Below are 13,458 nucleotides of genomic sequence, written 5' to 3' on the forward strand. Positions count from 1 at the left end.
CTTACCTGCTGTATGTCAAGTTACTGAGGAACAAATGGGGTAAATGTGTGTTCAGAGTAAACAATACATAGATGTCCGGTACTTTGTTTGGGTGCCTTGACCCAATTATTTCTACTGTGTAGTAATGCTCACTTTAGTACAGCTCAGTCCATAGATCTCTGATGGGAAAGTTTTTCTTTCTATAGTTTCTTCTTGTGTAAATGCTGCAAAGCTGCCTCTCTGACAGTCAGTCTCACACATCTGAAACTCAGCACCTGTGTCTCACCTTAATACCTTTCCTGTGATAATGCCCCTCTAGAAGTAGTGTTATCATTCTTCTATCTCCTATTAGGTGAGATCACATTGTACAATGTATTTCTAATATGAACTGTTTCACATGAAACTCTTACTCTACATACTATTCTCACCAAACTGTGATAACTGTGATTAAATTCAGTGTAAACAAATGCCATATGTTGCCACCCCTCAAAATTCCTGCCCCCCTCTCGCCACCCCATAAATATTTTTCTAGATCCGCCCCTGCCTGCTTTGTGTGTCAGCTGTTATGGTTGCTAGGCGAAAGGAGAGTAAGAGTGGTGAATGCCGGAGAAGGCTGGACCTGTTTGACTCCGTAGCCAAAACTTTTCAGGCCTCCTTATTTTAATGGACCTCTGAAATCGAACATAGCATAGCCAAACATAGCCGTGGAATGAATCAAACCCCAAAATGGATTCTGAGGAACATATACAGCACTTGTTTTCTTTATCTATACATTCCATTTTAATAGCTAGTAAAATATCGCAATATATGTAGTGATACGGCAATATTGTTATATCGTATCATGATCCAAGTATCGTGACACGTATCGTATCACAACACATATGCCAATACTCACCCCTAATTTAAATAAAATGTCTTCATGGTTAAACATCTTAGAAGCTGCTTTAATCAGCAGCAGTGAACAGGCATAAAGAGAAAGGTGTGTTTTCTGCTTCCTCCCACACTCAGGGGAACCTTGTCAGCTCTCTCCTCCTGTGCTGAGCACTCTTCAACACACCAAAGAGAACGTTGGTGTGCACCAGTGCGCTCCTGCACCTTGTCCATTCCTAGTTTTAGTTTAATAGTTGAAACATTTTGTCCCAATCCGCGAGGAGATCCCTCAGGAGACATCATGAACCTCATCGGGAGCATCATGCCCAGGCAATGTAGAGAGGTCATACGGGCACATGGAGGCCACACACAATACTGAGCCTCATTCTGACCTGCTTTAAAGAAATTACAACAAAGCTGGATCAGCGTGTAGTGTTTTTTCAATTTAATTCTGTGTGTGTAATTAATTTGATTTCCGTGCATGGTTTTTGAGTGATTTTGTTGTCAGCACATTCAATTTTGTACAAAACAAAATATTCCTTTAGACTATTTAATACACTCAGATCGATGGTGTGAACCTCAATCTGACATTTTAGTGTTCCTTTTATTTTTCTAACACTATATATATATATATATATATACATATATATATATACGCTCACACACACATACATACAATCATCAATTTTACATCAACTATTTTTTTCTTTTATAATGCTGTTGTGATTTTATGTTCAATTGTTCAATATGTTCAATGTTCAAGAAATTGGAATGTTTTTAGACCAATTCAAAATGGAAATCCAACTGGTGAATAAAAATGATTTGGCCAAATAATGTTTTATTAAATGATTTGCTTAATGAAGAACCAATAACCTTTAGTCAATGATCCTTAACCCTCTTTGAAATAGCTAGCAGGGAATAGACATCAGGATTCCACTAAGTGACTCTTGGTCATCCTTGGTAATGGAAATGTAATGGGCATCTGAGGAACACATGAACAGCAATGTTATATCAGCGTTTAAACCCTTAGTGAAATAATGCTTGTCCAAGTCTTCAAGAACAGCTCACAACATATTCATGTTGCATAGTGTAGCATGCAGTCCATCCTTTTAGCATCGTCTTTACTCATCAGTAAACACATAAAATTATCAGCATCATCAAAAGACATATTGTTTGTTCTGTCAGACCTGCAAACCTTTTTGTCCATTTCCATTTGGAAGGCTTGAGTTTCATCCAGCTGCAGCTCCGCAATCAGGTCAACATCCAGGTTATCTTTGTCTCAGTGACTCACAGACGAAGACAGGCTTCTCATCCAGTCTGGCTCTAGAAGTTCTGAAACTCAAGAGAAATGTGTTGCAAAAGGTCTGTTTTGCAGCCGTTTGGTTCTGAATGGTCATTCTGATGACTTATCTTTGAGGATTCTGGAGATCTAGGTCTCCCTGGGCCTTGGATCTCCATCTTGTCGGAGATCCAGCAGATGTGGACCCCAGCTTTATAGGCAAGAGAGAGGAGGCAAAGAAAAAGAATCCTGTGTGCTCTACGGAGTTCCTGTGACTGATTTGGAGTTGGCTGAAAAGGGGGGGGGGGGGGGGGGTTTGGGGGGGGGGGGGGGGGGGGGGGGGGGGGGGGGGGGGTTAGAGATCTTAGAGCTGTTCATTCAACAAAGCTGCATTTCCTTTTCTGGTCATCATGTCAAGATGAAACATGGACACTTGTTCCCAATGTCCAAAAACCATGATGGCATATGGCATATGGCACAACATTGCTGAAATTTCTTTGATGCTATAAAACCTGAGGTGTAACCAGAACATTTTAATAAGTGTGGCCAGGCAATGACCAATGTACACTGAGGGGTGGTCAAAAGCGGATAGGTTTCAGAACATCAGGGTCCACACTGTTCCAAAAGGAACAACATCCATATTTTCTACGTAACGACAAACTATACTTTCCTACAGCCTTTGCTAACAAATAGATGCATATATTTAAACATCCATGCTGTCTTAATTAAAGGTGTAGTAGACAAAATTCTTTCAGTTTTGAGTTCTGGGGCAGACATCTTATTCATTGTCATTACTTTGCTACTTTTATTAATGATCATTCTGCATAAAATTTATATTTAAATGTTCTAATATCTGCATCAAATTGCCTATTATTAAAGTAATTATTTATCTCTGATTTCAGTGAAGATTCCTGGATGACTTGCAGAGACATCATTTTCTCTTTACCCAATATAAGACAAAATCTAGTTCTGAAAAGGGCAGGAATTCTGTATTTATCAATGTTAGTATATTGATGTGCATAATTAACCACTATGTTTTTTTTTTTGTCAGGTAATTGTTTACATATATAACATTAAAATTTCAAATAAGTTGCAACATTCCACTTAAGAGTATTACTGCTGCCACCGTCTGTATTAGAGGTAATAAATGGTAGGGCTGGCCAAAGATTTGGGTAAGGGTGTCAATGGCAACCCCTGGCCCCCCATCTAGCTCCGCCCCTTTCTAAAACACTTAACAAAAATGTACAATTAGAAGTACATGTTAGAGGCAAACCCTTTTCCCGGCACTTTCATATAGCTATAGTTATGGGATATTTCATAACTGTACAATACCGAGCTAATATCAACAATAGAGTATTTACTAATTATATTCCTTTCCACTGTCACAAAACTGAAATGCTTACTTTATTGACTTGTGCCCTTATAGTTAAAGAGTATTGTCTCAAAATTTTAAGATATTAAAGTAATTTAAGTTTGAATATCAACTATAATATACTGCATTTTTAATTATCATAATCTATTCATTTTTATTGCAATAGCAAAACTGAGTTCCGAACTGTTTGAATTATCGGGCATACATAGAGTCCATTTGGAATTGTCCAAACATTTCACTGTTAATTCAAACCGATATGATTAATTAAATCTTTATGGATTAACTAATTCAGGGAGAGAGAAAATGGTTGAAAATCATTAAATCCTCCCTGCAGAGCAGGAGCATAGTTGAATGTAGTATCCATTGAAGCCACAGGGGGCGCTGATAAAAAGTTATTTTGGATTTTAAACAAATCGTTTATTGATTTTGATATATTTTCTGCATTTCTTGAATGCTGTAAGAATTTCTACTTTTTAATACTGATTTTAATAGTTTCGAAATATTTTTTAATTCGGTGTTTTAATGTCCAACTACTTCTTCCGGTGCAAACGTCAAAGTTACCCTAGGTCAATGTGTCCTTCCACACGTGTTGCGTGTTTCTCGTAGTAGCAGCAGGAGGGAGGGTCTGTCAGAGTTTTCCTGGGGTTTAAACGTACTTTTCGTGTTTCTGAACATCTTAATATCCCATCCCAGTCATGCTGAAGTCGGTAGTCCGCGCTGTGGGAGCCGCAGTTCGCCTCTCTCCAGCCGTTCCGTCAGCAGCGCGAGCCTTCCCGCTGGGCAGCCCGGCGTTACGCTCTTCAGGGTCGGCTACGATCCGGCCGTTCACCCGATCTCTGTGGGTGTTAAACAACAACGGAGCCTCGTCAGGATACAGGCCCAAGCTGTTCAGCTCCAGAGTGCTGAGTCCACCGGTGTCCTGCGGGTGTGGAGGGCTACACACAGAAGGTAGAGGAGCTAGCCAACCTATAGCTAAATAGTTCTGTTTGGGAGATTTTAATACTAAAGTCTAACTGAACACCATCTGTCTAGCCAAGTAAATCGGAAACGAGGCTGATTTATTTTCATTATTATTTTTTTTTTTATCTAATCGAAAAGACGCTAAATAATATGGATGAACACGAATGAACATTTTGAGGATCAGGTATGACTAGATGGATGTCATTGAAAATAAGTCACATCTGTAGCATCCAGGATAGAGGCACTGATCAGACATTTCCTGACCGATTTTCTTTTCGACCTGCTCCGCCGATTTAATTTTTCCTTCTGTGTAAGTGCACAGTAGTGCGAATGTATAAGTTTAACAGAAATTCGGGAATAATTGGGTAACTGGCATTAAGACATCTAAACAAATATCTAAATGTTTCTTTTAGGTGCACGCCTTTGGATGCATTTATTTACTGAAGTCAGTTGTAGATGAGTAAAATACATTTTTTTTATTTTTTATTTTTTTAACTGACCAGCTAACAAAGGCTGATCTTATTTTCTTACCTGCTAATTGATGCATCTATATGAAGGGTGTCAAAGTGGTTCCAGAAAGGGCAGTGTGGCTGCAGGTTTTCTTTCCAGTCAAGCAATAACAAACCAGACATTCATCTCATCAAGTCATCATGTTTAGATTGGACTCATTTAATGAAAAGACTGGAGTTTGCTATTGCTTGACTGAAAAGATAACCTGCAGCCACACGGTCCTTCCTGGAACCACTTTGACATCCCTGATCTGTATCATCATAGTGATGGGATATCTACATTTAGATGCTCATTGCCAGGCAAGCTGATAATTCACTGTTATGACATCAGAAAATTTTTATTTTTCAGGTTTTAATGCCTACTCTTAAATCAATAATATAATAATCATCATTTTGATATATATTTTTTGGTATCTTAACATAATTAATATGAAAAATGATGTTCCCTAGTTGGGCAGCACCTATAAATTTAACGTTTCTCACAAACAGGTGACAAAGCATTTGGTGAGTTCCTATCAGATGAAATCAAAGAAGAGAAGAAGATCCAGAAGAACAAAACTCTTCCTAAGATGTCCGGAGGATGGGAGCTGGAGATGAATGGCACTGAGGCTAAACTCACAAAACAAGTTTCTGGAGAGAAGTGAGTATTAAACACATTTTGCTTTTCTAAACCCTTCCAGTCACATCAGTCCATCACTGACATATTTCTACTGTGGTTGGTTGGATCTTCGCTTTGTTACATTCTGAGAGGAAAGTATAGAGCAAAATTAACAGTTTGAAAGAATGTAATAAATTATCCAGCTGAACGCATTTTACTTTATATCAGGGTTTGTGCTTTATAATGCCTCTGCGGTCCTGGTTAGTTGATCTGTAATTGGCACCAAGTTACATATTATGGTTACACATTGGTTGTTGATCTCCTTTAGCATGCTTAAAGCTCTTTATGAAACTCAGGATTTTCCTCAAGTCATTGAAATCCTTGGAAGTTATTCCACCTGGTCACCAATCTGAGTAAAAAAAATCTGGATTAAACCAGGTGTCTGATTCAGAGATTGAAACGGCAAACCTCAGTGTAGCACTGGAACTGAAGTGTTTGTGTTTTTTTTTGGCGGCACTAGTGGCTCGTTTTTGCGACAGTAGGCTGACAGGAGAGGGGGTCTAGGAGATGGGGAGGGACATGAGGCAAAGGACCACAGGCCGGATTCGAACCCAGGATGGCCGTGTCGAAGTCTAACCCCGATATCCCACATCTGCCGTCTCCGCTCTTCTCCTGCTGTGCTCCAGACCGCCTGAGTAAAGCAAAGCCTACAGCCTCCGCTGTTCCTCCTTAATTTAATGACATATTCAAAAAAAATCGGCATCCAGCATATGTGCAGCTTCTACCCTAATATTTTCTTTTTTTTGTGGATTTTTGTAACAAGGATAACTAGGATCATACATGTTTTTTATAAACTATGTTTGTTCTCTACATCCAAACTCAGCATCTCTTCATCCATTCATCCATTAATGGTTTCGATTAAACTTTAAAGCCTCTCGATATAAATAAATAATCTGATGGAGAAATTGTACCAGTACCTATAGTTTGCATTCAATCATTTAATTAAACGCTCTTAGTTTTTGGGAATATATAAGAAATATGCTCTAATGTTTAGTTACCGATCCATTGTTACTATATTTTTATTTGAGAAACCGGATCTTCTCTTGACCTGGCCAGACCAGAGCAGAGCCAAAAAATAGCTTGGCTCTGTATTTTGATGGTGAATGACGAAGAAGACGTACGTCGACTGTGATGTGCGGAGGACTAGCGGTGGGTGTGGAACATTTCTGATTGATTAACATGACAGACAAGTACTCTGCACGACGTACGTGAGCGGAGCGCTGTCGGAGTATGTGGAATTGGGGGGGGGGGGGGAACGTCGATGCGTCGGTGTATGCGTCGAGCTCATTGAGCAAAACGCCGTTGTTTCAAGAAAGTCATGTGACCGATACAGGAGTCGTTTCTAACTGACTGACTCACTAAACTGTGTTTAAAAATCATATCTGCCAACATAATGCATCTTATAAAAAAATGTCTCATCTTTTGCAGTTTATCAAGAAATTTGTAGGAGACTAAAAGGAATTGGAATGTTTCCGCCGTTGTGTTTTCATTTGAATTTTCACATTGTGTCATACTATTCCTCTCAGTCCATTTATCTGAATTAAAGTTAATTTCAAATTGACTCTTATTTAATATACTGTTTTGACTGTACCTATTTTAAAAATATGATTTAATACCCTAGTCCACAAGCATCCCCATTCACAATTTCTCCAAAATTTTCACATTATATGTTTACACTATTTATTGCCTGCATCTAAAAATATCAGATATGTTCAATTTGAATAGACAAGATTACAGGTGCTGGTCATAAAATTAGAATATCATGAAAAAGTAGATTGATTTCAGTAATTCCATTTAAAAAGTGAAACTTGTATATTATATTCATACATTACATACAAACTCATATATTTCAGATGTTTATTTTGTTTAATTTTGATGATTACAAATGACAACAAATGAAAATCTCAAATTCATCATATCAGAAAATTAGAATATTGTGAAAAGGTTCAAAATTGATGGCCCCTGGTGCCACACTCTAATCAGCTAATTAACTCAAACCACCTGCAAAAGCCTTTAAATGGTCTTTCAGTCTAGTTCTATAGGCTACACAATCATGGGGAAGACTGCTGACTTGACAGTTGTCCAAAAGACGACCATCGACACCTTGCACAAGGAGGGCAAGACACAAAAGGTCATCGCTAAAGAGGCTGGCTGTTCACAGAGCTCAGTGTCCAAGCACATTAATAGAGAGGCGAAGGGAAGGAAAAGATGTGGTCGAAAAAAGTGTACAAGCAAGAGAGATAACCGCACCCTGGAGAGGATTGTGAAACAAAACCCATTCAAAAATGTGGGGGAGATTCACAAAGAGTGGACTGCAGCTGGAGTGAGTGCTTCAAGAACCACCACACACAGACGTATGAAAGACATGGGTTTCTGCTGTCGCATTCCTTGTGTCAAACCACTCTTGAACCACAGACAGCGTCAGAAGCGTCTTGCCTGGGCTAAAGAGAAACAGGACTGGACTGCTGGTGAGTGGTCCAAAGTCATGTTCTCTGATGAAAGTAAATTTTGCATTTCCTTTGGAAATCAAGGTTCCAGAGTCTGGAGGAAAAGAAGAGAGGCACTTCATCCACGTTGCTTGAAGTCCAGTGTAAAGTTTCCACAGTCAGGGATGGTTTGGGGTGCCATGTCATCTGCTGGTGTTGGTCCATTGTGTTTTCTGAGGTCCAGGGTCAATGCAGCCACATACCAGGAAGTTTTAGAGCACTTCATGCTTCCTGCAGCTGACCAACTTTTTGGAGATGCAGATTTCATTTTCCAACAGGACTTGGCACCTGCACACAGTGCCAAAGCTACCAGTACCTGGTTGAAGGACCATGGTATCCCTGTTCTTAATTGGCCAGCAAACTCTCCTGACCTTAACCCCATAGAAAATCTATGGGGTATTGTGAAGAAGAAGATGCAATACACCAGACCCAACAATTCAGAAGAGCTAAAAGCCACTATTAGAGCAACCTGGGCTATCATAACACCTGAGCAGTGCCACAGACTGATCGACTCCATGCCACGCCGCATTGCTGCAGTAATACAGGCCAAAGGAGGCCCAACTAAATACTGAGTGCTGTACATGCTCATACTTTTCATGTTCATACTTTTCAGTTGGCCAACATTTCTATAAATCCTTTGTTTTTATTGGTCTTCAGTAATATTCTAATTTTCTGATATGATGAATTTGAGATTTTCATTTGTTGTGATTTGTAATCTTCAAAATTAAACAAAATAAACATCTGAAATATATGAGTTTGTATGTAATGTATGAATATAATATACAAGTTTCACTTTTTAAATGGAATTACTGAAATCAATCTACTTTTTCATGATATTCTAATTTTATGACCAGCACCTGTATAGTCTGTCTAATAAGCTGTCTGTAGTGTCTTTAAAGGTCCAGCAGGTGTCAGTATTCTGTGAGACGGTATTCTTACAGTTTGGCAATGTGTGGAAACGCTCCAAGATGCATCATTAACCCATCACTACTCTTTTTATTTTTTCCCCCCTCCACCAGAATCACGGTCACATTTAACGTCAACAACAGCATTCCTCCCAACTTTGAGGAAGAGGTGGAGCAGGGACAGCAGCAAAAATCTCCTGAGGATGAGGTACACCAAACAACTTCAGTCATTATTGATCCAGGGGTGGAATGAGGTATTAGATTTGTTCAGTTTCAATGTCATAATGCATTTAATGAGTTTTATTTTTATTTTACAGCCAGAAATTGTTTCAACGCCCAACTTTGTCATTGAAGTAACAAAACAAGGAGCCAAACATTCCCTTGTATTCGACTGCCATTTTCCTGAAGATGAGGTAAAAAAAAAATAAATTAAAATTTGAAACTGCAAGCATGTGATTCCCTTCCCAAACAGGAGCTATGCAGAGATTTTTTTTTAATATAGAGCCTTAAAAAAGTCTTTAATATAATCGTCTGGGTCGCACAGTAAAACGATCAGTCTTCAATTTATTTTAAATGCATTTAAAATTTTACCTTTTGGTGCTTCTTTTATTCTGTTTTTCCGTCCATAGTTGGGTAATTTTAATTACCCTTTAGGGACCCATGCTAAGCAGCTAAAGAAATCAGCCTAATGACGACTGTTGAACTGAAATAAAAAAAACTGGAGTAAATTTCTGGCTGTTTCTAAATTCACAAGAACGCGAGTACAGACTTGTGTCCTCACCAAGTATGTTCTTGAGAAGAAAGTTTGAACACAGGAAGAACGGGAATACACAACATAAATCAGGGTCAATTGGAACAGAAGCATACTCATGACGTCACCACATGCTCGGCTCGTCTGGAGCTTCATTTCCACTCCTGTTATTAATATTCTCTAGATAAAAATAATTTTTTTTCATTTAGTGGGGGAATAATAACGAACACAGTCAGATAAACACAAATCTAATGAACATTTTGCCAAATAAAACAAAACAAAAAAAATACCATCAGAGCTAGTGTTACTTCACACACGGCTATGCCGAGAGAGTTCTGCTGCAGACGGTCTAACGTTAGCCCTGGTTAGGCGCTGAGGACTGCTGGTTGCCACGGTCCTCTAAATTGGAACATTTTTTATGGTTAAGCACTAAATCAGTAAACTGGCCATATAGTGACCCATAAAAGTATAATGTTCTCGTCTCAAATGATCTTAAAACACACTTTTAGAGCAACGGCCACAGAAAAGAGAACTTCTGAGCTCTGTGAGCACTCCATTGAAAGCTGCTGCTGCTGCCATGCTGCAGCTGTCAATCTCAATAATGGACATGTCTGCTCTGATGCATGCTGGGTAAACAGGGAGGGGCGGGAACAACATCCAGGGCTTTTTCTGTTCTCGATCCTCTTGTTCTTGTCAATTGGAACAGTACTAGGTCTGAGGCTGATGTTTTTCGAGTACATGAAAATGCACAATTAAACATATTGAGAAATGGCCCCTGTTCTATTAATGTTGCAAGCAGAGAACCCGTTTTTTTAAATGGTCATTTGAAATAATGCAACCCAGAAATTAAACAGAAAAAATTAATGAAGGTTTAGAGAGTAACTATTTTCTCAGATTTTATTTCAAATAATGTTTTTTCTTTTTTAAATGTTATTTAAAAATAATTCTATTTTTTTATTTGTTTTTCGAATTTGTGTTTTTCATGTAGAGTTTTTACAGATTGCTTTCTTTTGAAATAGCGCTTTATAGATCTTTCTCATTACGAGCCTAATGCAGAACGCACACTGACAAATATAAAAGTTGTCGCTAACGTCATGCGGACCAATAGAAATGCTTCTTTGCTCAGCCTCAGAACTGAGAGGAATGTGATCTGGAAAATGAAATCTGAAATAAAGAGATTTAAAAAAAGGAATAGAAAATATGATTTCTGTTTGAAAACATTTAAAACAAAAGAATTGGGGGGGGGGGGAATTCATTGAGAACATTGTTATGCTGCAAACCTTTTTTTGAGGGTTTAGAGTTTGATGTTCTGGATTTTTTATTTATTTATTTCCTTTTTCAAAACAGCAATAATAATAATAGTGCAAAAAACACAATTTACCTTCTTTACTATCAGCCACTAAATATTTTAGTGGGAATTTTAAAGCAGAAGTGTAAAGGGCATAGAGCTTGGAATCCTGAGGTTCTGAGTTTGAGCCCCACTCCCACAGACTGACACTCTGGGTCCCTGAGCAAAGACCCTTAACCCCACACTGTTCCCCGGGCGCCCCACAATGGCAGCCCACTGCTCCCCAAGGGGATGGGTTAAATATAGAGGTTAACTTTCTCCAGTGCGAGATCAATTAGTTCAATTATTAGCATGACTTGTTCACCAATAAAGCTTGTTAGGATGCCAACTGCATATAATGTTCAAACTGTGTGTTTGGCGTATTTTACGTACCGTATATTATACAATTCATCAAAGTCTTGGATTTAAGATGTTAAACATCCCCTGTTAATATGTTGGTTGTTCATTTATGTGATGTAGATGAGCCACGGGGAAGGCGAGGAGGAGAGTGATATCTTTGCTATCCGAGAGGTCAGCTTCCAGCCCGAAGGAGACTCTGACTGGAAAGAGACCAGTTACACGCTCAACACAGACTCCCTGGACTGGGTACGAGCAGAAACAGTAAATGCAGACATACTTGGCAGCACTTCTGGGAGCAAATGAGGCAGAAGAATGCTCGATCACAGGCTCTGTTTCCTTTCAGGCACTGTATGACCACATGATGGACTTCTTGGCCGACCGTGGCGTCGACAACACCTTTGCTGATGAGCTTATGGAGCTGAGCACAGCCATGGAACATCAAGAGTACATTAAGTTTCTAGAAGAGCTGCAAAGCTTTGTCAATTGCAAGTAGTGTTAAATGAAATTGTAATTTTTGTGTGCAATCTGAGAACGATGGGTTGTGATGCAGGAAACCTAAAGCCCCCAGTAATGCATAAACATTTATAACCAAAAGAGGCAAACTGTGTTTGAGAATGTCACCAGCAGATCCTACATTGTGGTTTCCTCAAGTTTTCTCTAACATAAAGAGTTTAAATATGTCTGGGTGCCAGCCCAACCGTTATCATAAACCATCTTTGCATTTAATTAAGCAGCTGTTGATCTGCATTTTCCTTCCAACTTCTGACACTTTGTCAGCTTTCATGCTCTCTTGCTGAGTGGTGGTAGTTTGTCAGATGCAAAAGATGTTCTAGAGTGTAAAGCTGGAAATATTGTTCAATAAACAATTTGATATCCGAATGCTAATTTGTACATCTGTCTACACATTGTAAATACAGCCTTTTAGCCATATGTTTCAAACCCTCAACTCACTTGTCTTAATTTCAAGAGCATTTAATATTTTAGAGGTTGATTGTTTCCATTTATTGTGTCAGAACATTCAAGTTAGATTAATTGGTTGGTAATTGGCTAATTATTAATTACAATGTTTACCTCTAGATGTCGCTGTATCCCAAATAAAAACAAAACCAGTTCTGTCCTGGGGCCTGTTTCAGAAAGGTTAAGTGAAAACTCTGAGTTTGTTAACGCTGAAATGAGGGAAACTCTGGGTTTTCTGTTTCAGAAAGGGAGGTAAGTTAAACCTGAGAAAGCAGAGTAAGTCAAGCCCGTTTCTGAAAGAGAGGTAACTTATACTCAGAGTCAGTTACCATGGGAATTTACTCTGTGAACCTAACCTGGTCGGGAGCAGGTTTTCTTCAGAAAATCCAGAGTTTATTTTGGTCTCCTCCCCTTTTTTAAAGAGGAAGTGGTGTTTAAACACCTCATTGATTCTTTGGGGACATACAGTATTCATTGCACACATTTCAGTCACGTAGAGCGCATCAAAGGGAATGAAATGGCATGCCCTTTTATGGATGATCCTGTTTGTAAAGCCAGGTAGCTACTCTACTCCCATGATGTGCTCAAGGCTTACCTGCTTGAAGTATGTTTTTATATTTCATTTTCAGCTGCTGCCATGTTATTTTGATGCCTGCAGGATTGCACCTATCCATGAAAACTAAATTAGGTTTAATAAAATACTGTTCTTCCAGTTTCACCTCTGATATTATAACAGTTGGGTAAGTTACTCTAAAATAGTTCTTAATTACTAACTACAAATTTTATCTTCAAGTCTAATTAGATTAATGTAATAATTACTGTCTCTAGAAAGTATTGGTCTAATTACTAATTTGTTTTACTTACTTATTAATTACTTTCTAAATCCCAAATCAACCTAAACAACTTGAACAATACAAGGAGAGACAAGAAACTGCACTTCTAATGCTTTCAAATAAACAATATTCAATTGCATGAATTAATCTTAAATTGACCAAATTGTGTAACTAGAGGGAGAAAGTTCAAATCAAAATATACCTTTTAAAAT

The 13,458-nt window shown here is 38.5% G+C and overlaps 1 protein-coding gene across 1 annotated transcript; it reads left to right on the plus strand.

Moving 5' to 3' along the window:
- The first annotated feature begins 4,053 nt into the window (after positions 1 to 4,053).
- Positions 4,054 to 12,335, plus strand: LOC119773132 (complement component 1, q subcomponent binding protein). Its single transcript, XM_038269961.1, has 6 exons — positions 4,054 to 4,448; positions 5,459 to 5,609; positions 9,133 to 9,226; positions 9,336 to 9,431; positions 11,577 to 11,702; positions 11,800 to 12,335. Exons 1-6 carry the CDS (start codon positions 4,196 to 4,198, stop codon positions 11,947 to 11,949), a joined length of 870 nt encoding a protein of 289 aa, XP_038125889.1. The 5' UTR covers positions 4,054 to 4,195; the 3' UTR covers positions 11,950 to 12,335.
- Positions 12,336 to 13,458: the final 1,123 nt, after the last annotated feature.

This window comes from Cyprinodon tularosa, unplaced genomic scaffold, assembly GCF_016077235.1.
Source record: "Cyprinodon tularosa strain WSP-4 unplaced genomic scaffold, ASM1607723v1 ctg745, whole genome shotgun sequence".
In the NCBI taxonomy this organism is placed as follows: Eukaryota; Metazoa; Chordata; class Actinopteri; order Cyprinodontiformes; family Cyprinodontidae; genus Cyprinodon; species Cyprinodon tularosa.

What these genes read in the sequence shown, in the direction of transcription:
- LOC119773132 (XM_038269961.1), top strand. Translation starts at nt 4,196, where the DNA reads ATGCTGAAGTCGGTAGTCCGCGCTGTGGGAGCCGCAGTTCGCCTCTCT. An exon ending in AAACAAGTTTCTGGAGAGAA is followed by an intron (nt 5,610 to 9,132) that starts GTGAGTATTAAA and finishes CCCCTCCACCAG; the next exon opens with AATCACGGTCACATTTAACG. An exon ending in AAAAATCTCCTGAGGATGAG is followed by an intron (nt 9,227 to 9,335) that starts GTACACCAAACA and finishes TTTATTTTACAG; the next exon opens with CCAGAAATTGTTTCAACGCC.